General features: G+C 39.3%; 2 protein-coding genes across 9 annotated transcripts; one reads left to right on the top strand and one right to left on the bottom strand.

Annotated features, from left to right (window-relative positions):
• Nucleotides 1–2,325: 2,325 nt before the first annotated feature.
• kdm1a (lysine (K)-specific demethylase 1a) lies at nt 2,326–16,272 on the bottom strand. Of its 7 annotated transcripts, none has more exons than XM_030718937.1 (22): nt 16,173–16,229; nt 15,437–15,473; nt 14,546–14,833; nt 14,025–14,196; nt 13,733–13,866; nt 13,577–13,655; nt 13,402–13,494; nt 13,161–13,267; nt 12,905–12,986; nt 12,505–12,599; nt 10,827–10,844; nt 9,821–9,963; nt 9,604–9,694; nt 9,215–9,349; nt 7,807–7,880; nt 6,113–6,224; nt 5,783–5,915; nt 5,504–5,691; nt 4,383–4,497; nt 4,125–4,252; nt 2,892–3,038; nt 2,326–2,607 (listed from the first exon to the last, which is right to left on the bottom strand). In XM_030718937.1, exons 2-22 carry the CDS (start codon nt 15,464–15,466, stop codon nt 2,407–2,409), a joined length of 2,565 nt encoding a protein of 854 aa, XP_030574797.1. In that variant the 5' UTR covers nt 15,467–15,473; nt 16,173–16,229; the 3' UTR covers nt 2,326–2,406. The 7 variants fall into 7 exon arrangements, with proteins under 7 accessions (XP_030574797.1, XP_030574798.1, XP_030574796.1 ...); XM_030718938.1 differs by having other exon boundaries at nt 14,031–14,199; XM_030718936.1 differs by having other exon boundaries at nt 14,025–14,199.
• Nucleotides 16,273–19,836: 3,564 nt separating this feature from the next.
• Nucleotides 19,837–23,871, top strand: tmem30b (transmembrane protein 30B). Of its 2 annotated transcripts, none has more exons than XM_030718768.1 (8): nt 19,837–19,954; nt 20,349–20,547; nt 20,986–21,093; nt 21,188–21,295; nt 21,546–21,636; nt 21,731–21,868; nt 21,995–22,201; nt 23,077–23,871. In XM_030718768.1, the coding sequence occupies exons 2-8, from the start codon at nt 20,359–20,361 to the stop codon at nt 23,253–23,255; spliced, it is 1,020 nt and encodes a 339-aa protein (XP_030574628.1). In that variant the 5' UTR covers nt 19,837–19,954; nt 20,349–20,358; the 3' UTR covers nt 23,256–23,871. The 2 variants fall into 2 exon arrangements, with proteins under 2 accessions (XP_030574628.1, XP_030574629.1); XM_030718769.1 differs by having other exon boundaries at nt 19,865–19,954; nt 20,352–20,547.
• The last annotated feature ends 397 nt before the right edge of the window (nt 23,872–24,268 follow it).

Below are 24,268 nucleotides of genomic sequence, written 5' to 3' on the forward strand. Positions count from 1 at the left end.
GAATTAGTGCTGTGAAGTCAACCGTAGAAATGACTCAGCGGCACTCCAGGCAAGTGGAGGAGTGAAGCAGGACAGAGATTACACTGCCTACAGCAGGTGTAAAAAGAAAAGCGAGGGGGATGTTTACTGAGTGAACACATGCATAGGGTCAGAGGTCAATTGTCCAGAGTTATATAACTTTTAGAAGTGGCACTAGTGTGATAATTTTTTTGTTTTTCTAAAAATATTTGATGAGATTAGTTGTGCAGGTATTTAGTCACAACACAAAGTATACTAAAGGGTTGATCTGATGATGAACAGCATGTGGGAGGTTTTGTACCTGTGTTGGCTCACATTCCACCCAGCAGCTATGAATTACATGTGTTCAGGCACGCTGTAGTTAGTTACAGACCTTTATAATACTTTCTGCCTCTCTATAAAGCAATCAGTTGATGTGGGCTACAGGCTATTATGAAAAATAACCTCACCAGTCAACAGTTACACACTGCTCTGAGCCTATGGTTTACCAGGGAGGTGAAAATATCTGAGTGCAGCAGTCCAAAACCCCAGCTCAAATTACTGTTGTTACATCAAACATCTCCTTTGGTCACGATAATAATAACCGCAGCTCTGAGGAGGGGAAAGAAAAAAAAAGCCCATGACGCTCAAGAGTGCATGGAAACAGAGGGGCACTGAGCCCTGAAACTCCAGGAAAAAAAGCTCATAGCCGACCATTTTAATCCACCCCCCCTTCATTCATCAGATCTCCCACTATGTGGAGCTGCTGCCAGGGACCCTCATATCTCTCCTCTCTGAAAAACACAAACAGTACCACAGACCCTGGGAGGCAGCCAGACCTGCAATGAAGGAGGGTCACCGGAAGGTTAGCCGTAGCCTGCATATGCACGTAAAAGCACAAACACTACACATCTGCAGGTAACAGCAGCTCAGGAAGAGGGTGGACAAACTGCACTTTTAAACCTGTGCTTTTCAAAAAAAAAAATATTAAGATGCATTTTCTTTTCATCTTTTAATAAAAGAAACTGACAATACAAAAAAAAAGTGTTGATCACAATAATAAAAAGAAAAGTAAATTCTTTGAATAGCTATATCTTTAACTTGTAATACAAGTCTTTCTCAATACACTCTGCAACCTAAACAGAAATTATATTAACAGGCACACAGCTACAGTATATAGTAACGTTAAGCTTTAAGACAAAAAGAAGGAAAAAAAAACCCCTCTGGAGTAACAAAAACCCACATAAATAAGACATTCAGCTCTGATAGCTCCACATCGAATCACTCCGAGTACCAAAAGTAATTCCATGCCAGTTTTAAGCTCAATAATTATAGCATTAGCGTGTGAAACAAAAAAAACTATTATTCCTCACTGGTTCCTGACAGCCCAGTCTTTGTAGTAGGCTATGTCCTATTCTGGTATTAGTTTGTAGTTTAACTGTATGTATGTTTTCACATTTTTCTGGGAACACTTAAGACCCAAACTATCTCTGAAGAACAGATCTGCTCTAACGAAAAGAATCTTAATTACACATATGGCCAGAAAACTCTACAAATCTCATTATTTCTGTCTAATGGCAAAAAAAATTCATGGAAAAACAAAAAAGGAAATTTCATGACCCCCACCATGATCCACTCCTTCACATCAATCTGACGGCATCGGAAGGTGTCAGCTTTTCCAGTCACTTTTCTGGAAGTGTCAACGTCAAAATAATTTATCTTACTAGCTCAGAAAGATTATTACGATAGATCGTTACTGGGAATGTGTCTCCTGCATCTCTGCGATTTGCTCAGCTCAGTAGAGAATATCCTACACAGAAGCAACATGTAGATAATGATCCTGTATCTAATTTCATTTTCACCATTTCCCAAACCGGAAGAGAAACTTCTCTGACTCTGTGGGCAGGTGTAGACACAAATCACCATCACTCTGAAAGGTTTTGCCTGAATGAAGCCGTTAGGAGAATTAAGGTTTGGCCTTTGTATGAATGCCCTCACTGTTATCTATGCCATGTCTAAAAGGGTTTTCAGACTTCACAGATCTTTGACTGAAGTCGCTTTCATACAATACATTGTAGTCATAAACCTTTGTAAAGATTTTTCTACGGAGAGATGAGAGAATTCATAGCAGCTAGTGGGTGCCACCTGTCCTGGTTCCCGATGCTCTACCTAAACATCAGCCTTCACAAAACTAAATTTCCAATAGTTAAAAATGTCTCTCCCTGTTGTGAAAGCCTAACTTTGGACAACCTGCAGACTTGGTACTGCCTAGAGTTCATGTGTTAAAAAAAAAAGCTATGCAGAAATGTCACCAGTTTATGGTTAAACCTTTTTTTTTTTTTTTTTTTTTTTTTTTAAATTCATCACAAATTGCTTTAGTTGATAATACAGTCCTGTGCTGGGAAGAACTCAGACGGTGGCAGTGGGCTGCGCCTGCTGAGGGTTACTGGTGGCTGTGGGAGTGGTTTGTCTGGGGAGTGTATACATGGCACCGAGGAACTGATCAGCAATGCGGCCAGCCTCTCGAAGACCGCTGAGGAGGGCCCCATGAACTGTAGCGGGATAATTTCTGATGGTGTGCTCACCGGCGAAGAAGAGACGAGGGACAGGCTGAAAAGGAAAAGAAAAAAAAAAAATCCATTGCGATACACTTTAAATTGTTCCAACGCAAGAATCAATTAAAAGAAGGTAAGGGATTGGGATGTGGAGCTCATCAGTCAACGCATAAGAAACTTCACATCAATCGGCATGCCAACATCAAAACAGCCCAAAAACATCTGTGTTGGGAATAAACTGCTCCGCTTTGCTTTGCTTGAATATTATGGGCACCCATAATATCACACACATACACCCCAAACAATCTTGAACAATAAGTGGTCGTCTCTTGTGTGTACCTGGGAGGCTCCCGGTATCGCTGGGCCAGGTGTGATAGGCTGCGCCATCAGGTCATAGTCGTTACCTGAAGAACCTGCTGCTACATACGAGTAGGATCCTCTCGCCCAGGGGTCGGCACGCCAGCGGGTGACCACAGTTTCCTTTGGCTGCCATGACAACAAAAAACAAAAAGAACACGCTCTTTTTAAGCATTTTCCATGATGATATTAGAGGGACCTGTAAACAGCTGGATGGTGCACAGTTCCAACCTTGGCATGCATGCATATGATTTTATCCCATTTGAAACCATAAGGAAATGATTTATAATGAAGGGTGGTTTGGATGCGACTCCCCTTGTGGGTGCTTTCACATATGCTTGCTGTGTTAAGTTTTGCTAGTTATGGGGGTCAATTCAGGAATGAATTCGACATTCCACTTAAAATATTGGACAACTGAGAAAACCCAAATGTTTGAGCTTGAAAATAAACCCAACGCTCCTCGACTGGGGGGGCTCCGTATGAGACCACCCTCTCCCGTCTGCTGGGGTAGGTGTGCGGTTGTCTTTGGACTGAGTGGCCGGGGGTCTTCCTGGCCCTTGGTGGGCTGCTGGTGGCCTGGGGTTCCGGGGGCTTTCCGTACCTGCCTCTGGCTTCTGATGGGTGGAGCTGCAGCGTTTTGCCCTCATTGGTAAGTACGTTCCATGACACAGACACAAACATGACACAGACACAAACGCCCACTCAATCACAACTCAACAAAATTGTTGGTGTGCGTAACATGCTTTGTTAGTTTTGTTTTTCACACACAAATTTATTTTTGCAAGTATTGATAGTATTTTTTTATATGTTAAAGTGATGAAGTATCTGATTAATAGACTTGTGCTCTTTCCCCTTTTTTTTTTTGCTCCCTTTCTCTCTCCCTTTTTCTTCTCTTTATTTTCCTCTTCTTCAGCCTGTCAGCTCTGGCTGTTACATAGTATGTGGAAAAATAACTCAGATAAATAAAATAAAGGGTTAAAACATCAACAAGAAGAGCCTATTGAGAACCTATAGAGCTCATCTTGAAATAGCAAATATGTTTGGCACAACAACGCATTCAGATCACAGTTCTGCTTGCAAGATCTACCAGACATGACAGGCTAAAAAAAAAAAAAAAAAACCCAACCACTACTTTAGTGGAAGCTTCAAACATAATATTAAGATGTGTTTGAACAAAACTGGGGACAGAACACAAATAATGCACAAAAGATGTACCTGTGGCACAGCACTGCTTCCAAATATTCCTTTAAGAATGGCCAGACAGCGTCCGACTATAACATCATCACTGATGTTCTCCATAATGCCAGCAGCCTCACCAGCCATCAGAGCGAGTAGAATCGGGGCTGAAGGGAAGAATCAATTTGTTATTTAAATGTAGCTGTGATTCATTTTCTGAACAGTAAGTAAAAGCTCCTAAGGAAGTACTGAAACAATAATAGCATAAACGGCTGTAATGCGTGACGTGTACACCACCTTTGTAGAGGTTCCAGAACAGGAAGAGTTCGCCCCGACTTGCAGTGGTGGAGCCGACGTGACCGAACAGGTTAACGCTCGGATCCCAGAACACACGGTCAAAACACAGCACCACCTTCAAAACAGGGAGGGTCACAAATTAAGAGCAAGCCACCTAACAATCAGGGTGCTTATTTAAGTCAAAACTCAACTGCCTGTGAAGTATGTCTCATGTTCAGCACATTTGCAGTCCAAAATAGGTATGAGCATGTGAATGTTAGAGCGCCTCCTGCTGGAGAAACTGCATTAGTAGCAGCTCCGATTGCATAATAATGCAGTACTCTCCTCTGTGATGCAGCAGAATTAGAAGATAAAGTACTCTGCTGCAGATGATGCTCAGCAACAGAGAGAGTAGAAGAGCTGGTGGGGTCAGGAGTGACGCAGAATGAGCACTCTGATCGGATTACTAACACAGAGGCAAAAAGCATCTTTCATTTGCACGCCAACCAGCTTTGCTCCACCTCCACACACACTCTCCTCTCTGATTACCACTCTTCATCTTCCAAACAAACAAGAGGGTTAGAGCAACACTAACCTAGCCATATATCGGGCAAAGGGGAATCCTTGATGTCTGAGTTGTCTGAAACATTAACGCCTTGACTGATTTATGAAGGATGAATCAGAGGATGAATCAGCTCAATACAGCAGAGGTGCAAGCTTAGCAATTTGAGAGCAGAAAAACAAACCCCTGGGGAATACAATCAATAAATCCTGAATAATCATTATGCTTTGAATGCAATATCCCTCCAGCAGCTGAAGGTCAAGTTATCAGCATAATGACGCTGCAGCAGAAACAGCAGAGGAGGTCTCCCAGGGGACTGAGCTCCTCAGTTCTGCTGGAAACATGCCGCATGCCTCAAAAGAGCTTGAACCCCAATGTTGGAAATGACACGTTTCAGGAGTCTGCACATCACTCGTACACATCCCCATGCCGTGAACGAGGGATTAAAATTAAAATCTTTGAACACCAACATAAAAATCTGACTCTGTAGAATCTAAATGAATCCAAATAATATCCAGCAGACAGAAGATTATCATTTTTACTTATGAAATAAATGCCAATCTATACATCCAAGTCCAACCTTGTTGAGGTTGCCAAAGCCCATCCTCTGTATAGCTGATGTCTTCCATTCTGGCAATGGAGGAACAAACTGGACTGCAGGTGGCTGCTGCTTCAGCACGCCAAGAGGCAGTGTGCACAGCACAGCGTCACACTTGTAGATGAAGGTCTGAGTTGTGGAGCGAGTGTTTACAGCTATAACCTCACAGCCTACAGGAGAAACAGAGAACCTTTTAACATTTGGATGAACTGCAATAATGAGCTTCAGTTCCACTTTTGCCAAATGACAGAAGATGCATACCAGATGCTGTATATCGGACCTGCCGCACCGCTGTGTTTAGTTTGATGTCAAGACCCTCAGCCAAGGCCACAGGAACACATGAGTAACCATTTCTTACTGTCAGGTGGCTGCCAGTGAACTCAAAGTCATCATCCTGTGAAAACATTAATAACCGGTTATCCCAGCAGCACGATAATCTTCCCCAAATAAAAACAAAAAGACAAAAGTATCTCAAAGTTGACAAACAGCATGTGCAAATGAAATGGGTAACAACCTCGACTGTCTGCGTGAAACCAACAATAGTCTTTCATCGCATAGTTATGACATTTCAAAATGTGTTCATGTATATACCTGATCCCAGTGCTTGAGAGAAAGGGTGGAGAGGGGTGTAGCATTGGCAAACTCCAAGTTGGCAAAGTGCCAGTCTAGGATCTGCCGATCCCTTGATGACAGGTAAACATCACTGTGGGAAAGAAGGAAAAGGCAAAGAGAGGTGAGGTATAATGACAGCACATGCTCACTCAAGTCAAGCTGCTCTTTCAAAGCACATTCCAAAAAAGTTGGGATGCTGTGTAAAATGTAAATTTAAACAGAATGTAATGACTTCATCTCATGAAACCCTTATTTTCTTCACAATATATCAAATGTTTAAACTAAGAAAATGTACTATTTTAAGAAAAATGTGACCTCATTTTGAATTTGATGGCAGCAAAATGTTTCAATAAGTTGGGATGGAGTCATCTTTACCACTGTGCAGCATCCAATCTTCTAACAAAAGTCAGCAAACAGCTGGGAACTGTGGAGATCAGTTACTGGACTTTTGGGAGAAAGAATGCTGTCCCATTCTTGTCTGATATAAAATTTTAGCTGCTCAACAGTCCTGGCTCTTCTTTGTCTGTTTCAATAGCTGCAATATGTGGTTTAGCATTGTCTTGCTCAGATATGCAAGGCCTTCCATGAAAACGATGCCATCTGGATGGGAGCATATGTTGCTCTAAAACCTGTATATACCTTTGAGTACTGATGGTGTTTTTCCAGAAGTGCAAGCTGCTACTTCCATAGGCAGTGATTTCCATTTTCGTGAGATATGATAAGATATTCAGACTCTTCATGATTTTATGTTGGGTAAGATTATTGAAATTGTTCCATAATTTGTAAATGTAGTTTTTTGCAAATTGGTGAACCACTGCCCAACTTTCCTTCTGAGAAACTCTGCATCTCAAAACACGTTACTGACCTGTGGCCAATTAATGTAATTAGTTGCAACATGTTCCTCCAACTGTTTCTTTTTAGTAACACTTTTCCAGCCTTTTGTTGACCCAATCCCAACTTTTTTTGAGACATGCTGCTGACATCAAATTTAGAAATGAACTAATATTTTTCATGAAATTGCAAAATGTCTCAGTTTAAGCATTTGATAGGTTTTCCAAGTTCTAATGAATTAAATGTGGGTTTATGAGATATCCAAATCATTGCGTGCTGTTTTTAATTCACATTTCACACAGTCCCAACTTTTTCATGATTAGGTTTCTATTTTAAAAACAAATGTTTTAACTGACAACAATAAACAAAGTATTCAGTGTTGTTAAGGGCTTCAAGAAGCAATTATTTTATATATATTTAGCCAACTAGTTTCATTCACATTTAGTCAATGATGCTTCGATGTAATCAGTCTCACTTAGCCTGGAAAGCCCCCGAAGATTCATCAGTTCAATCCCAGCTGTTAGAGGACTTTCATGCTCATAAAAGGACCAGCAATGTATTGCACAAATTAATTTGCTTAGTACAATGTAATAGACCACCACTGCAAAGCTGAAAACAGGATTTGCCTTGCCACTAAATTGCCAAGTGGTGCAAGCTGTGGTACAAAGTACAGCCAACTTTAAGGTATGTGTTCTGGCTAAGAACTTAAATTTAAAAACAGTATCTCGCTGAAAAAGTAAGGCATTTCTTTAGAACAGCTTTATTTCACTTTTGTTATCATAAACAGTAACTTAAATGACATATTTTTTAAATTCTAGTTTTACTTTGTTTTGTTTTTTTACCTGGGTGGATTGGCCTCGAGTTCTTGGAGCTTCTCCTCGAGTTTGACCTGCATCTCGACCAACTCGTCAAACTCCTGCACGGGAATGAGAAAGCCAGAACGATCATATAATGCAGATTTCATTCCGTGTACATATAGCCTGATTTTAACGCTGTCCAAAGGGTGCACACTTACAGACAGAAGAGGAAATCTCTTGTGTTTCCAGATACTGATAATATCTGTGTTTTTTTTTTTTTTTTAATAGTCTGGGCTCACTGAATCATTCTTTTAATAAATTTTAACTTCAACTTACATCTAATAACCCAATATTAGCAATGCACCAGTACTTTATGTCAAACTCCAGACTTTTGAAATGGAACTAGGTGCGAGTTTCCCATGCGTGTGTGTGTGTGTGTGTGTGTGTACATGGTACACTCCCCGAGATTTTCAGGTCATGCAGAAAAGGCAGCTTTGACAGAAAGGGCTGACTTAACCTGTTCATCAGTTCACCACAAGACACAATACCACCTAACACGTCAAGCCTCAGGCAAAGCTACACTGAGTCAAGTCTTACGGTTGCCTGCCTCCAAACTAGCTGACCTGAGGAAATATGAAAAGTAGCAAGACTACCACAGACTATCCTCCTCCTCCCCCCAAAAAAGACTTTAAAATCTTGTATGGTGTAGTCATAAATGAATATCATGTACACAAACACACCCTCTTAAAAGCTTAAGCCTGTCTTGCTCAAAGTGTGTAAATACACATGTGCAGACAGAACGACCGTCAGACAGTGATTCAAAGCCTTGAAGTGGTCACTCAGAGAGCGGATGGGTCGCAGACAAATCCAATTCAGATACCAGCTGTGTTTAAACCAACTAAATCTTCCCCCTTAAATACACACACAGAAGTAGTGGAGGTGATTTATCCACACCAAAAATAAAACAGCAGCACTCACTCTAATATTATGTCCAACTGAGGCATTAAACCACTTAAACACAGCTTGTCTGGTTTACTTAGACAGCACGGCATTAAAATTCTGTGAGGCATCCACCCTGGCCTAGTGGTCCATAAAATATCCCCTTCACATGCTAGGACCTTTTTTTAGCATTATAATACTCTTAAAAATTACTTGTTTAACACTGAAAAACTCTTGAACATTATGCTGATTAACTTCCTGAAGAATGGATACATCTGATTATCAGCCTAGAATATGTAATACCGCCTCACAAACACAGCAACAGTTTTTAAACCTTGCTGCAGCAGCAGTGTGATTACTACCAGGTCCAATACTCCTGCCAAGTAACTGCCTACAGCGTGAAAGTGTACGAAATATAAAGATATGAAAGAATTATTATTCTAATGCTCTTCTGTGACACTTATGAGTTAGTTTGTCATATTTTTCAGTTTTTCCAAAAATGTGCTGAACTTACCTTACAGAGTGCGGTGAGGTCTCTGTGTTTGCTCTTCACCAGGAACTCAGCAGTGATATCTCTGGGGGGTTTTACTTCACTTGCTTCTTTATACTGCTGATGGAGCTCCTTAACACGTTCTTTAGTGGCTACCAACTGAAAGGTGGAGAAAAGAGTGGAGCACAGGAGATGAGAGGAGATGAGATGAGAGGAAGAGAAAGGCAATGACAGCCATAACTTTGCTTCAGTGTTCCTCTATACTGCATGATCATGCAATGACTCTCATTTAGTGCAAAAGGTAAGTCATATTTTTTTCTTAATCACTAGGTTTGCAAGTTACACTGTAGTTGAAGTCATCTTGACAATTTTAAAATTAATCTAAGAAGGAAATCCATGTCATTTATGCTCACCTTATTAAGAAGATCCCTGAGCTCTTCCTGAGTCTTTACAATCTTCTTCCAGTGTTCTATCTGCTCGTCTTTTACATGCTTCTCCTGCAGCCTGCATATATAGAGACATGATTAGAGGCGTATTAAAGTACCTCTAAGCATCTTTGGTTCCACATGTACAGGATGCATCTGCCACCATCTCTCCTGTCTGTGCTCCTGCAGTGTTCCCCATACTCACTGTATGACCACTTCCAGGGCCTGTCCCAGGGAAACAGGCTTGTTGTTGAGGAAGTTGAAGTCCAGCTGGTGGCTGAGGTAAGAGGTGGCCTCCAGCAATCTGTTGAACTCCTGCTCCACCATCTCATCTTTTTCTTTTGGGACCTGGACACGCAAACGATCACATTCAATGTGGCATCAGTCACATTTAAAGACAGCGGAATAAAACTAAAGGTATGTGAAATGTGACTATAAGTTTTACAACCAGTCCAATAAACAAAACTGCTCTAAAAACTTTTGATGTTTACTGATTATCGAATTAATATTGACAAAACACTCCATATCCCAACTTTGATTTGCAGATTTCTCATTAATTCACTAATAAAAGCAGAGTCAAGTCATTTCTCTTCAAAACTGTTTTCAAATATTCCAGCGTTTGACGCCTTGGTAAACATGCAGTAACATACGACATGTTTCAAAATCACTGAGCACAGACACAATGCAAGAAAATAATTAGTTCTATGGTTAAGAGTTAGTAGAACACGCTACATTTTAAATGTCAAGCTGTCTGAAGCATGTGAGGATGCTGTAAGCAAAGACTGGTGCTTTACATAGTTTATTTGATTAATGCACTGAACATCTTTCCCAGCAAACCTCATCACTCCTGCAATTTGACAGGAATATAGCCAATATTATTACCAGATTCTTTTACTATTGGAATGAGATAAAATATCCTGTAGGTGATGGCTAGTTTGCTTCTACTCACAAATTAACATTTCATTCAACATTTTACGACAAACTAATGGTTCGGGCATCCTCTGCTTAAAAAAAAGGCTAAATATAGTGTTTCTATTTCTCCCAAATATGAAGGTTCAGTACAATTTGCTTATTTGTTGTTCTCTTTATCTCCAACATGGATTAGAAAAGATTAAGAGATGTAAAGTTCAAGTGGATGAGCAGGAATATTTAGTTCTAAAACTGGTTCAAAATGAGGTAAGAAAATAATATTTAAATAAGCAGATACATACACTTGTGCACCGTTCACCCTTTAGTAGTTCACCAAAAGATTAACATGGAAGGGGTTGAAAAGACAAAAGGGGAGAGGGAAGAGAGAGACAACATATTAAGTAAATAACTTCAAACTCAAACAGGTTTGCACAAAAATAAAACATGTACATTTAATTTGCCTTTTCCTGCAGAGGAGGAAATGAGTTACACATGATTTAGATGCTTCAAGAGACCTGCTGGCTATTCTCGACTTCAATTGAGTGCCCTGAAAAGGATCCTAAACATCCTACTAATGTTGCTGCAGCTTAATGGGCAGAACACAAACAAAAGGAAAAAAACACAATTTAATGACATTAGGCTACATCCGTTTTCTGGTCTTTTCTGTTCCTAGAGGAACTAGAGCTGTTGTTGATCACACGCAACAGTAAGTAGCTAAATAGCTCCACCGTTGTGTTTTGTGTATATTTGAACGCCATATCCCTGCCTGAGGACAAAAAAGTGGGAACCAGCTAGGAACACAAACACAGAGCACTTTAATGCCAAGACAGTATTTGCTCTGCAAGCATAAGAATCCTAACAGACAGTTCTGTTTTAAAAAAAAAAAAAAAAAAAAAAAAAAAAAAAAAAAAAAAAAAAAGCAAAAAAGCCATCTATATGGCTCTATCTACACTTATGCATAAATGTGTCTTAAAACATCCAGGTTGTGAACCATTTCAACAAACTCATTGCTTTGCCATCCATAATGAAAACACTCATTCAAACATTAACAGTGACAGAAAAACCACGTGAACCACCAGGCGTATTCAAAAAGTGAGATTGGAGTAACGAGGTACCAAACCTGAAGTCAAATAAATAAACCAGCATGGAGGTGGGTTTAGAGCTGTGGCCCTCAAACTGTGGGAAGCAGAGGAACTGGTGATGAGGAACTGACAGGTGGGGAGAAAAAAATGAAGTGAAACTAAGATGAATGACAAAAAATAATGTTGCTGAAGTTACTGCGAGACCTTTTATAAAGTCAAATTAGATTTGGACTCTTCTGTTAGTGAAATTTATAGGGTGTGAACTTTTTCTTTGGCTTCTGAAGTGTGGCATGCCAGAAAGGTTTGAGAACCACTTTGTTAGAGACTACTTAACTTACAGAAATACCACACACACACACAAAAATTTTGAGTTTGTATTTCACAAGGAGCGTCTGCTGACGTGAAACATATTTCCAAATAATTACTAAATCCATAAAACTGGAAAGGATTACAAAGTCATCTCTAAGAGTTAGATAACCCAACAAAAATGATGTAGAATGACTTCTAAACATTGTGCTGGTGTGGTCTCGTCTCATCTGGACATAGTGCAAATGTCCGTTGCTCATGGAGGTTCTATGAGTTATTTAATCAAATGGTTCACATAGTTTTGCTACCATCACTGGGAATGTTTAATGGGTGTGTCTCAGTATGAACGTCAGTATGGTTGAAGCAAGCAGATATTTTTCACACGGCAACATGCATGCCTCTACTGCTGTTAGCCTATTGTTGTATCTTGGTTTCTTAAGAAAGTTTGGATTTTTGCAAAAAACAACCCATAGAAACTAAAGGAAATATGTATTTGCCCACAATTATCTCAGGTGTCTCAGTGAATTTTGCCCCAACAGGATAATGGACAAGAGGCAACTCAGTAACTGATAAGATCATTCATTATACTCACAGCCTGGCCATTGGCTTCATACAGTGGACACTTCTGTTTGATCTTGGCTAGTTCCATGTTTACCTGCTTACTGACCACTGCCATAGGATTTCCTCCTGAATAAGCACACAGACAAACGCAAAAGGCACTGAGATTACACAGGCATCTATCACCCTCTACAGGTTAATCAAAGTAAATGTGAAACTGATTAAAAAAAAGCTGTGACCTCACTATCAGGTGCCACTAAGAGGTGCATAACTAATTATTTGCATCCTGAACATGTTTTTGGATATTAGGCATTGTATGCCAAAATATATGCACCGCTACAGCACACAGTTGGATACTAAAGATTTACAGGATGCTTTAACTTAATTAGATGATTATTAGATGAGCATTTCAACAAAAAGAATCTGATTCTTACCCAGCCCTGTGACTACCATGGCTCCCAGATCTGCAACATAGTTGCCCTTCCTAAATGTGGCCACTCTGCCTCCAACACGGTCCTGCATGGAAAGATGAACATTTCAAGAAACAAGTTCATTTTAGATCATGACTGAGGATAAATAAAGTGCATAAATAGCATTTCAAGACTTATTATACAATTTACAGTGAGCATTTTACAGTCGCAAATGATTTATACCAATATCTGATTAATAAAAACACTGTTGCTAATGTACCCTGGCTTCCAGTACAGTAACATCCATCCCAAAGCTCTGCAACTGCCTGGCTGCAGCTAGGCCAGACACACCTCCACCAATGATTATAACCTTCCCGGTCTTCTTAGCTGCAAGAAAAGGCAGAAGCACATTAATATGGTATTACATTTGACCTCTCCAATATAATATAAAAACATAAATTGCACTAAATTATATTAAAGGCTAGTGTTATTTCAGTAGAGGAAATAATGACTGAACTTACTGGGTAAAGGCTTGACCCTCTTATAAATACCAAAGTTAATGAGGCCATGCCTTTCTAAGTAGCTGTGTATCCTGTGGACCAACATAGTATCACCTACAAAGAGAACAAATGGACATCAAATCTCAATGTATGAAGATGAAAATAAAAATAATGGAAAAAAGGTTTAATTCCTCACTGTTATATGGAGCTTCAAGTTGTTGTGCTGTGGCTTCGAAGGTCAACTGTATTTTGGGGTTGTCCAGCCACAGTTGGAGCTGGATGAGATTAACATGAATTACAGTACTACCCTTTGTCTATAACCACAAATTAATGCATTTAGATGAATACATACCGTACGGTTGCGAATATACAGGAAGACCTTCTGAGTCTGTTGGGGTCCACTGATGATGTCAGGGAAGCAGGCTGCTTCCTGGGATGTCATGCGGTCATGAGGAAGACGGCTCTGGAAAGCAGCACCTTCCAAACCTAAAAAGAATCATGCATATTTGTGTTCTGTTAAAACTGAGTTTTAGGATCAGATTAACACAGCACTGAGTTCTGAATTACAACAAATTACTGAGTAAAGGATAGACTGTAAACTCAATATTCAACCAGAACATGTTTTATTTTAATGCAAGTCTTACACTCACCAGATGGTTCCTCTGGTTCACTGTCATTCTCTTCCTCAACTGGTGGAGGTGGAGGAGGGATGACCTGCTTCCTTTCTTTCTCTGCTTTGGCGTTCCTCTCCTCCTCTGAGTAATATTCATCCTCCGAAAGATTAGCCAGGCTTTCGTCCATCTCGCGGTACTCCACCTGCAACAGTAGGCACAATAAAAGCATCATTAAAACCGGCATTCGCATAAACAGTTCATGTACTCCCACTTCTCTTAGAAGTGCTGAAACATTTCTCAGGAGAAACCAACAACCACCACAATTATCACACTGTAAACACTAAGAAACTACTGCCATTTCTAAGTTTCACAGAGGCACACAATAAGATGAAAACCTGTGACTTAGGATAATGAACACTGCATGATGATAATGATGACGATGATAATGAACACTCCTGAAGTACAGAACATAATGATTTATGACACTGCCTGAATAAACTAATTTCCTAAAATCCTTTCCTCATGAGCATACATAAACCTAAAATATTTACTTTTGCTCGCTTGCGTCGACTCGTCCTACGGACTTCAGCAGAGTCCTGATCTGCCCCTCCGGGGCCTGGCTGGTGGGATAACGAAGCTCCTCCGTGCTCCCCACTAGGGGAAGACCGCTCCTTTTTCTTTGAATCCATAACTCCAGCCACTGAGGCCACAGGTCCCGTCTGGATGTCAGAACCCGGGGCTCTATCACCTCCTGGTGCAGAAGATGAAGAGGAGGAGGAGGAGGAACCAGCATCTGATTTCTTGCTAGACAGCATTATGGAAGATGTTGGAGGCCTCTCCTAAAAAAATAAAATAAAAAGGTGGCACAGAAATGAGATGCAATCCTTAATGATAAAGCCTTCAGCAACATTTTTTTTTTTTTTTTTTTTGTGAAATGGTTGAAATTTGGATGTTTGCAACAGTGTAACCAATAAAAGGATTTACAACTTATTAGATGAACATGATGATGTGGTTTTGAGTACTGGAAAAAGAAGTGTGTGTGTGTGTGTGTGTGTCACAGCACTTTACGGCACCAAATATATAAAAAATTTAATTTCACAACATAAAAAAACTACAAAATCCATACTAAATAATAATAGACACAGCATACAAAATAGGACCTACTGATTCTCAAATCCTAATGAGTCACTAACTAGTGGTTTGGGTCATAAACATTTGATAAACCCCATCCCCCCTCCCATTTGAATATTACACCTTTACAAACAGCAGCCAATTGCCAAAAACTGCTGGGCTTTCTAAAATACACCATCCAAAACACAAACAAACATAAACAAACAAAAACATCTGTATAACTGGATGATTTAAACAATGTTGCGTGTTTATGGATGTCATGACTTTATGAAATGACGGCTCCAAGGTACAGTAACCTTGTCTTGTTTTACCCATTTCTCCGTGCATCTGGTAATATCCATTCAAACACTAAGAAATAAAGACAGAACCAGAAATATAGTTACGAACAGGACTGTTTGATGTTGGCCTTTCATGTGATATTGATTGGATTACAACTTAGCTCAAAAAAGTAGTAAATACCCCAAACCCTGCATGGACGCATATGTTTAACAATGGTTCGCTTCTTTGCAAAGACTGCTGAGTAACTATTAATCAAACTAGGATATCTCCTGGAGAAAACACGACACGGCTTACCGTCTGGCTGTTTGTACTCAACTTTCTGATAAAATATGCTGAATCCCGTTAGAAAGAATCAGTCTTTCTTTCTGTGCTTCTTTAAATAGCAAGCTATCGGCAAAACTAGCTTAGCAAGCGCTGCCTAACAGCAGCTTTACTCATTTACAGCGCCTTGAATATAACATATGAAATCTATATGATGACCCTTTAATATTACTGCTACGCACACATTGTACTGAAAGCATATATTTGCCTTGACTATAATAATTCTTTTCCAATTTTTCACAAGCGGCCATGCTACATTAGCCGACGCTAACAATAAGCTCCAGCTAGCACCAACGGTAGCATATGGGCACTTACGCCGGTTTCTGTTTGCAAATTGAGGCGCACTGATAGACTGACCGCGAAATCACTCACAAATATTCTTTTACTGGAGTGTAATTGTTCTCAGGGAAACCATCAAATGTAAAATGCTGAAAATATTAATAATACCTCTCAATGCCCCGAAGATGTCAACACAAAGGCTCCACACTAGTAGTCTCCTTACAACGAACTGCTCTGTGATTGGTCAGTGGAAAACCTTGCGCAATTGCCACCCACTGTAGTAATTGGTTGAGATACTTGCCACTCTAAAAAATCCTTTAGTAACGACTTTTGTTATTACTCAAGGGCACTTTTAGTGGTTAAATGGATCATAACTACTGCAGCGGACGGATTACTGTTTACCAAAGGGAGTTGAGAGGTTTAAAAGAAAAAAATAATGATTTATTACTAAATTATAGCAGAGTAACACAAAGCAAATAATATTTGGTAACAGGCAAATTTAAAAAAAATCTAAATTATAATGAAACATGCCAAAATAGAGGGCATGTATGGAAATTTTTTTTTTTTTTCAGCGTGATAATTTACTACAAATTATGTTGTAAAACTCATTTAAAAAATATGAAAACAAATCTCTTAACCGACTGTAATGGGCTACTATATAAAACTAAAGACTGTGAATCAAAAATTATTCCCCAATAGTTTAATTCATTGCCTACTGTTTAGATAACAGATAATTATTTGTAATGTGTTATTTTCTTTGCCCTTTCTTTTTGGTGGAATCTAGATATAAAAGAACTCGATTTAGGATGCTCTATGGAATTGTGCAGGTGTTTTAATTTATATCTTCACCTTACACCTATCAGTCAATAATTTGTGTTCTTTCCATTTTGTTAATAATAATAATAATAACTTAGATTTATATAGCACCTTTTAAGAAACCCAAGGATGCTTTGCAAAGAGTGTGAAATAAACAAAAGTAAAAAAAATTATCTATATAAATTAAATAAATTAGAGATTAAAGGCCTTTTAGAACAGGTGACTTTTCAAAAGTTTCTGAAAAGAGTCCAGTGACAGGGCTTTGTGAAGCTTAAAAAGGAGAGACTTCCAGAGGGTGGGGGCTGCCATACTAAAGGCTCTGTCCCCAAAGGTATGGAAGTTGGTGTGAGGGACAGAAAGCAGATCTGTGTTCTAGACTGTATGGGTGAAGGAGGTCAGACAAATACTGAGGGGCCAGGGCATTGAGGGATTTATAAGTGGGAAGAAGGATGTTGTAGGTAATGCGTGACTTAAGTCACTCCACTTGATTTCATGCAAACAGTTAAGTGATTAAGTGGGGAGCTGGGTGGAAGGTGTGATATTGAAATAAAGTTGTGCAGCATAGGAATGGAAGCAGAGACCATGGCGGCAGACAATCTGACTAAGGGGGAGCATGTGGATGGTGAAAAGAAGGGGTCCAAGTACAGAACCTTGAGGCACATCGTGGTTAACTGGAGCAGAGGTGGAGATGCAGCCTCCCGCTGTAACAAATTTGGAGAGGTAGGACTGAAACCAGGAGAGTACAGTACCAGTGAGGCTGAGATAGCTGGATAGAAGTGAAAGAACGACGGTGTGAGAAATGATGTCAAAAGCTACAGAAAGGTCCAGGAGGATGAGGATGCTGATGGGGCCAGAGTCGGTGGCAATGAGAAGGTCATTAGTTATTTTAATGTGAACAGTCTCAGGGCTGTGGTGTGCTCTGAAGCCAGATCATGGTTAGACATGTTGCTGAAGTTGGGTGGCCACTGCTCTTTCCAAGATTTTTCAGAGGAAAGTTGTCATGGTCCAGGGTCCTTTTGACCCTGTGTGTTTTGTTTTTCCTTAATTTTGTCTGTTCTGTTCTGGGTTTCTTTTGACTGTGGGATTTGGTTATGCTTTATTTTCTAGTTCCTTGTAGCTATTTTCCGGTGTCAGGTCTGCGTCTTTGTTCCCCTTTCTGACTTCCTGATTTATTTTGATAGTCGTCCGGTCCCTGTCTGTTGTGTTCTGTTTTGCTTCCCCTGGTCTCGTCAAGTAATCAGTGTCACCTGTGTTCCCAGCTGTTTCGAATCCCCTCATTATCCTCTTGTGTATTTAAGTCCTGTGTGTTCTCTGCCTGTTGTCTTGTCCTCATTGTCATTTGTTCTCCTGCTGTGTGTCCTGCTTTTGCTGAATATCTGGATTCTAGGGCAAAGAATTTTTGTTGTTAATCTGAATTGGTTCTGTTCAGCCCTGCCTTCCGTTCTGCACCTGAGTGAATAAAGCTTTAAGTTAATTTAAGCTTCCCGTTTGTCGTATCCTGCATTGGGGTCCTCTTTCCTGCCTGCCACACAGCCATTCCATGACAAAAGGAAGGTTGGCGATAGGCTGGTAATGGTTAAGGTCGTCAGGGTTTAGGACTGGAGTCACTGACGCAGTTTTGAAGCTGAAGGGTACCACGCGTGACTCCAGAGAAGAGCTGATGATGTCAGCTATAAGGGGGCATAGAGCAGGTAGCCATGTCTTGATCAATGCTGTCTGCATGGGGTCCAGTGTGCAGGTGGAGACTTTAGCCTGAGAGATCCACCGGACCTGAGAGGAATTTACAGAGGGGAAGGAGCTCTGAGATAGATTTGGAGTAGGGGGGTTGAAATTATGCAGCAGATGTACAGGTGCCCATGGATAGAATTAACTTTTTCTTGGAAAAAGTCCAGGAACTTGTGGCAGAGGTCAGGGGAACTTGAAGGGTGAGGAGGATAGGACAAAAATGGTGGAGAACAGCAGTCAATTGCTGTCAGTTATTTATATTTAATCAGCATTTTCTGGTTGCTTCGTTTGTGAAAAGCTGTTAATAATGACAAATATCAAAATCTGTGAAACCTTGTTTCTGCCGCTGGAAAAAAATAAAAAAAACTCCTGATTTTTTCAGAGCTAAATCAAAAATTGAGTTATCATTGGAAAATTTTGACTTGATCTGAAATTTTAAGATATTTTCCCAATTTCAAGTTATTTTCTCAGGAGTTTGAGTTAGTAAGCTGCAACCTAACTCAAACTTAGATAACACAATTTTTTCAACTCTTTGTGTGCATTTTTTTTTTTTTTTGGTATGAATACAAATATGACAACTACTCAAAGTAATAGGGGGATGTCACAGGCAATACTGCAGATAAAAACCTTTCATGAGTTTGATTTGTTAAAACAATCAAACAGTTCCCAATCACATTAAATCAGTTCACATTTTCTGTCAATGAGAATTTGATCTTTACTCAGTTCTAAGTGATTAATTACAGTGGCTTGCAAAAGTATTCATACCCCTTGAACTTTTCCATATTTTGTCACATTACAACCACAAACATAAATATATTTCCCTGGAATTTAATGTGAAAAACCAACTCAAAGTGGTATACAATTGTGAAGTGGAAAGAACATTATACATTATTCAAAACATTTTTTACAAATAAAAAACTTTTGCAAGCCACAGTGTGTCTTTCAGCAAGACACACATGACTTATAGATGGTAAAAATAAAGTTTTTCAGGGGCAGAAACGGACTTCCATGGATTCAGACCTGTAACAAATGTTTGCAAGAAAAACAAACAGAAAACTTGTCCATGAGCCAAAATTTCAGATTATTATTTCAAAATATGGAGTCAGGTATCTCAAATTTTCAACTTGCTAATTCAAACTTCTGGAAAAAATGACTTGAAATTTCGAGTTAATAAATCAAAACTCGAAATTTCAGCTTAGTTCTGACAATCAGGAAGTGTCTATTTTTTAAATTAATAAATTTTTTTATTGGCGGAAGTGAGCTTCCATACAGCCTCAGCAAAGAGCGGGCGGGGCAAAGGAGGCGGGCTAAACAGGTAAAGGTGTTCCGCTCCGTCGCTCGTACAACTCAGGGAAGTATACCGATGTTTTGCTGAGACCTTCGTGTCTTCAGTTTTGAGGTGGCCAAACGTAAGTAGCTAAATATCTAATTGTATCCAAATATTAGGCGTGAATATACAGACAAATTTATTTGTTCTTCGGGTAAAACTGTATCTGAACAAACCGAGTTAAAAGTGAGCAAAACGTCAGGGGTATCATTTTAATTACCTGTGTGCTGCGGGGCGGCTGACCAGGTTTCTAACCTAATCTAATTCGTGTGTTGTTTCATATTGAGCTGTGCTATGTGAATTTAAAAAAAAAAGAAAAAAAAAAAGATCTAAACGAGATTAAAGCAAAAGTCCTTTGTGTCAGAGCACGCAATAGAAAGCTAATATACTTTTAATGAGGTTTCACACGTTGCCATGACTGTGACATACATTTGAAAAGCTATAAACGGTGAACTTATAAAGACTGAACCCAATAGAAGCGACGAAATGGTGCAAGAAGAGAACGAGTTCACCAACCGGCCTGACAACACCGCCTTCACTCAGCAAAGGCTTCCTGCATGGCAGCCTATACTTTCTGCTGGCATTGTAATCCCAGGCTTTGTCCTTATTGGCCTGGCGTTCATCGGCGTTGGAGTCGCTCTCTTTGTCACTTCCAGGAGCATCCAGGTGTTAGAGGTATGACTGCCACATTGAAAGCATGTGTTGTCTCAAGCTTAGGATGTCACCAGCATGCAGCCCGTATTTAAACAATCGTTAAACATTAAAACCACTGACACATGAGGTAAATAACAATGATTATCTTGTTGAACTATAATGATCTGGGAAACTTAAGGTTCTGTATCACCTAACTAAACATTTCCGCACCATGTACGCCCACATTTGGCTAAGGCACCACTACAGTGGGAGAGTGCACCTTGACTCAAGGAAAGGGAAGAATACAAAACACTGACTCGCCCCAAATGGGTACCTACACATTACAGACAGATGGTTTTATCACGCTGTGGCTCATTCTAATGAACAGTGACTGACCATGGTATCTACAGACTTGAACAGACAACAAGATGTGTGTTGTAGCCAGTAATATTTCATACTTTGATGTTCTTTCTCACACAGAGAGACTACACTGGGGATGCAAGTGGAACACCATGTGCTTCCTGCGCCAACTCAAATGCACAGAACTGCATATGCACACTGAATATCACCTTAGACACTCTGTTTAAGGTTGTAATGATCCTTACTTTATAATTTCTGCCAGCAAAACTTTTTTTTTTTTTATTAAATTGCAGCTTTTGGTTTTCTTTTTCCTCAATCACAGGGGCCTGTGTTCTTTTATTATGGATTGTCGAACTACTTCCAAAACTACAGAAGGTATGGGATATCCAAAGATGATAACCAGCTGTATGGAGACCTGAAGTACTTCACTGTAAGTTAAGAACACACAGTATTTCACAGACACACACATGCTGCATGCTGGTTTTTGTAAACCACATATCCGCTACTGAAAAAACTCTGGGTTGCCATCATGTCAAACAGAAGGGCACAGGTTGTATTTTCATCAGTGTAAAAATGTGCAGTTTCTAAAGCAGTGTTGGTTTTACTCAATTCATGCAAACATTTCAGATAATGAATGAATGAATTTAAAAAAAAAACAAAACTTTCTGTATCTCTTTAAGAGTCCCAGTGATAACTGTGCTCCCTATGCCTATAACTCCAACAACCAACCAATTGTGCCATGCGGATCAATAGCAAACAGCATGTTCAATGGTATGTATGAACTCTGTAGCAGAAGAGGTGGAGTTTAAATAATTCCCTGCGTAAGTGTTATTTATTTATTTATTATTTTAAATTTTTGTTTAAGACACCTTCAAGTTGTATCAGACTGTCAATGGGACACGGCAGGAGGTGTCCTTGGATGGAAAAGGGATAGCTTGGTGGACAGACTACAATATCAAATACAGAAATCCAACTAATAACCCTCTGAAGGATGCCTTCAATGGTAGTAACTCTGGTTTATTTTATCGTAATTTGTGGTTAATTATGTTTAAGAGGGGTTTTAAAAAATGTACTAGATGAAATCCTGGACATAACAGTTTGATAAATGTTGGGCTTCTTTGATTTGCAGGTACCGTGAAGCCCATATATTGGTCTAAGCCTGCATATGAGTTGGACACATCAGACCCTAGTAACAATGGGTTTGTGAACCAAGATTTCCTGGTGTGGATGAGGAGGGCAGCCCTGCCAGATTTCAGAAAGCTGTATCGACGAATCTCACAGGACAAATATCCAGATGGTCTCCCGGCTGGAAACTACTCACTTGAGATTACCTACAGTATCCTTACACACATTACAAATTTTGGGACGATTTAAAGGATGATACATAGACAAATGAATGGTAATGTTTGTTAAGCATGGATCCAATGCCTTAGCCTGACACACTAAGGCCAAGATGCATCTGCTGAGAAGCAATTGTGAGTGGTCAGATGGCACAGGCCGCAGTTATAGCTGACTTCAAAATGAATTTATTCCATAAAGGGAAGAAATGCATATATGCAAAGGATGACAGAATTTGTAAAAACAGTTTAAATGCAGTTTCTTTTAACATAAATCCACACAGGCTTGGCTGTTGGTTTGAATAGCACATGTATAATTAATGATATGACACCAGTGATATTTAACACTTGTAAAATAGCCTGTTGTCTAAAGACTTTTGCACCCCTGTGGCAGGATTTACAAAGCTCCTTATTGAACTCAGGGCCACAGGCATTGGAATGGCCACCAGTGTATTCATAACTTGTTCAACAGCTTGGGTGTGGCTCTGTTTTTTTTTTTTTTTTTTTTTTTTTTTTCTTTCTTTCTAAAGGACACAGGCATGAGCACAGTGACTCAGGAGTTTAAGAGCACAACGCAGGCAAATCTTCAGACATAGGTAAACAAGCTAGGCAAATCATTTTTGATTTTTGTGTACCAAGGTGTGACTTATGTAAAGCGCTCTGAGATATCTTTCATTTTGGAAACAGGACTAAGTTTGAATGCTATTGACTTTTAAATATATTTGCGTGTTTCCAATGACAAATCGGTAGTTTACTCCTTGATATAAGTTATGTCTTTGTTGCTTAACTCTTATTTTGTAATTATTGTTTTCCACAATTCTTGGTATTTATTTGTATCTATTCTTGGTGTATATCCTTAACTCTTGTTCCCCAGACTATCATGTTTATAGGTTTAGTGGGAAAAAGAAAGTTGTGTTCAGCAACGTGTCCTGGATGGGTGGAAAGAATGAGTTCCTTGGCATTGCCTACCTCGTGGTTGGTTCCATGTGTGTCTTCATGTCCATAGTTATGCTCATTGTCTATGCTAAATTCAAGTTCCCTGATGAGGAATGAGCATCTTGTCATGGACTAAAACTTCAAAAATTATCCTCTTTTTTTTTTTTTTTCTTTTCTTTTTTTTTGGCCTTAAAGGTATGTTCATTTTGCAGTTTAGTCATCATAAAATGCTGAAATCATGTGTTATTCTGGATTTGAAAATTGCCCCCTAGGTGTACACAGTCTAGTGTTAAGTTTGTTACATAGGAACTGATGCAAACAAGGAGCCATCTTTTTTTTTTTTTTTTTTGTATTTTTGGGGATTTTTTGTTTTTGTTTGTTTTTAAGACATTTTTAATTTTAAGATACATAGCTGTCCATTGGCACATCTGTTAAATTATGCTTTATTTGTCTAGCAAACTAATATTAATTGCTAGCAGAAGTCTTAAAAATGTGCTTTTATCATCAAAAACTTTAAATCAGTAATAATTTCAAAGCCATAAATCATTTGAAAAGCTACTGAATATATGGAATGTATAATATAAATTGTAAATGTTGCTGTTACTCAGGGATATGGTGTATAGGCTAACCCCTAATTATGTTTTCTCTTAGCTTGTTACAGTTTGAACTATGGTTTCTCTTTGAAGCTAATGTTTTACATTATGCTGGTATTTATTTAAATAAACAAGACCAGAACCACTGTGTCCTATTTCTTATTATCTCATTGGCACATACACTATATTGCCTTGAGGCGACTACTTGTTGTGATTTGGCGCTATATAAATAAAATTGAATTGAATTGAATAAAGTATTCACTCACCCATCCAAAATCACTGAATTCAGGTGTTTCAGTCACGTGTGTAAAATCGTGAAAAAATTGTGTGAAAAAAAAAAAAGGGAAATCAGTGAATTCCAGCTTGGTTCTCTGTCCAGTCATGAAATTTCCTCACCACTAAATATTCCACAGTGGTGGTATAAGAAAGTGGAAGCGATTGGGAATGACAGCAGCTCATCCACAAAGTAGTAGGCCACATAAAATCACAGAGTGGGGTCAGCAAATGATGAGGCACATAGTAAACAAAGGTCGCCAA

Source organism: Archocentrus centrarchus, chromosome 22 (assembly GCF_007364275.1).
Source record: "Archocentrus centrarchus isolate MPI-CPG fArcCen1 chromosome 22, fArcCen1, whole genome shotgun sequence".
NCBI classification, from domain to species: Eukaryota; Metazoa; Chordata; class Actinopteri; order Cichliformes; family Cichlidae; genus Archocentrus; species Archocentrus centrarchus.

Coding starts and splice junctions, on each gene's coding strand:
- kdm1a (XM_030718936.1), bottom strand. CDS start 15,466: ATGGATATTACCAGATGCACGGAGAAATGG. Junction 13,867..14,024: donor AGAGGAACCATCTGGTGAGT/GTAAGACTTGCA, acceptor GATTCTTTTTAG/GTTTGGAAGGTGCTGCTTTC. Junction 5,916..6,112: donor CTCTCAAGCACTGGGATCAG/GTATATACATGA, acceptor ATGTTTTCACAG/GATGATGACTTTGAGTTCAC.
- tmem30b (XM_030718768.1), top strand. CDS start 20,359: ATGGTGCAAGAAGAGAACGAGTTCACCAACCGGCCTGACAACACCGCC. Junction 21,094..21,187: donor CCTTAGACACTCTGTTTAAG/GTTGTAATGATC, acceptor CCTCAATCACAG/GGGCCTGTGTTCTTTTATTA. Junction 22,202..23,076: donor CTCACTTGAGATTACCTACA/GTATCCTTACAC, acceptor CTTGTTCCCCAG/ACTATCATGTTTATAGGTTT.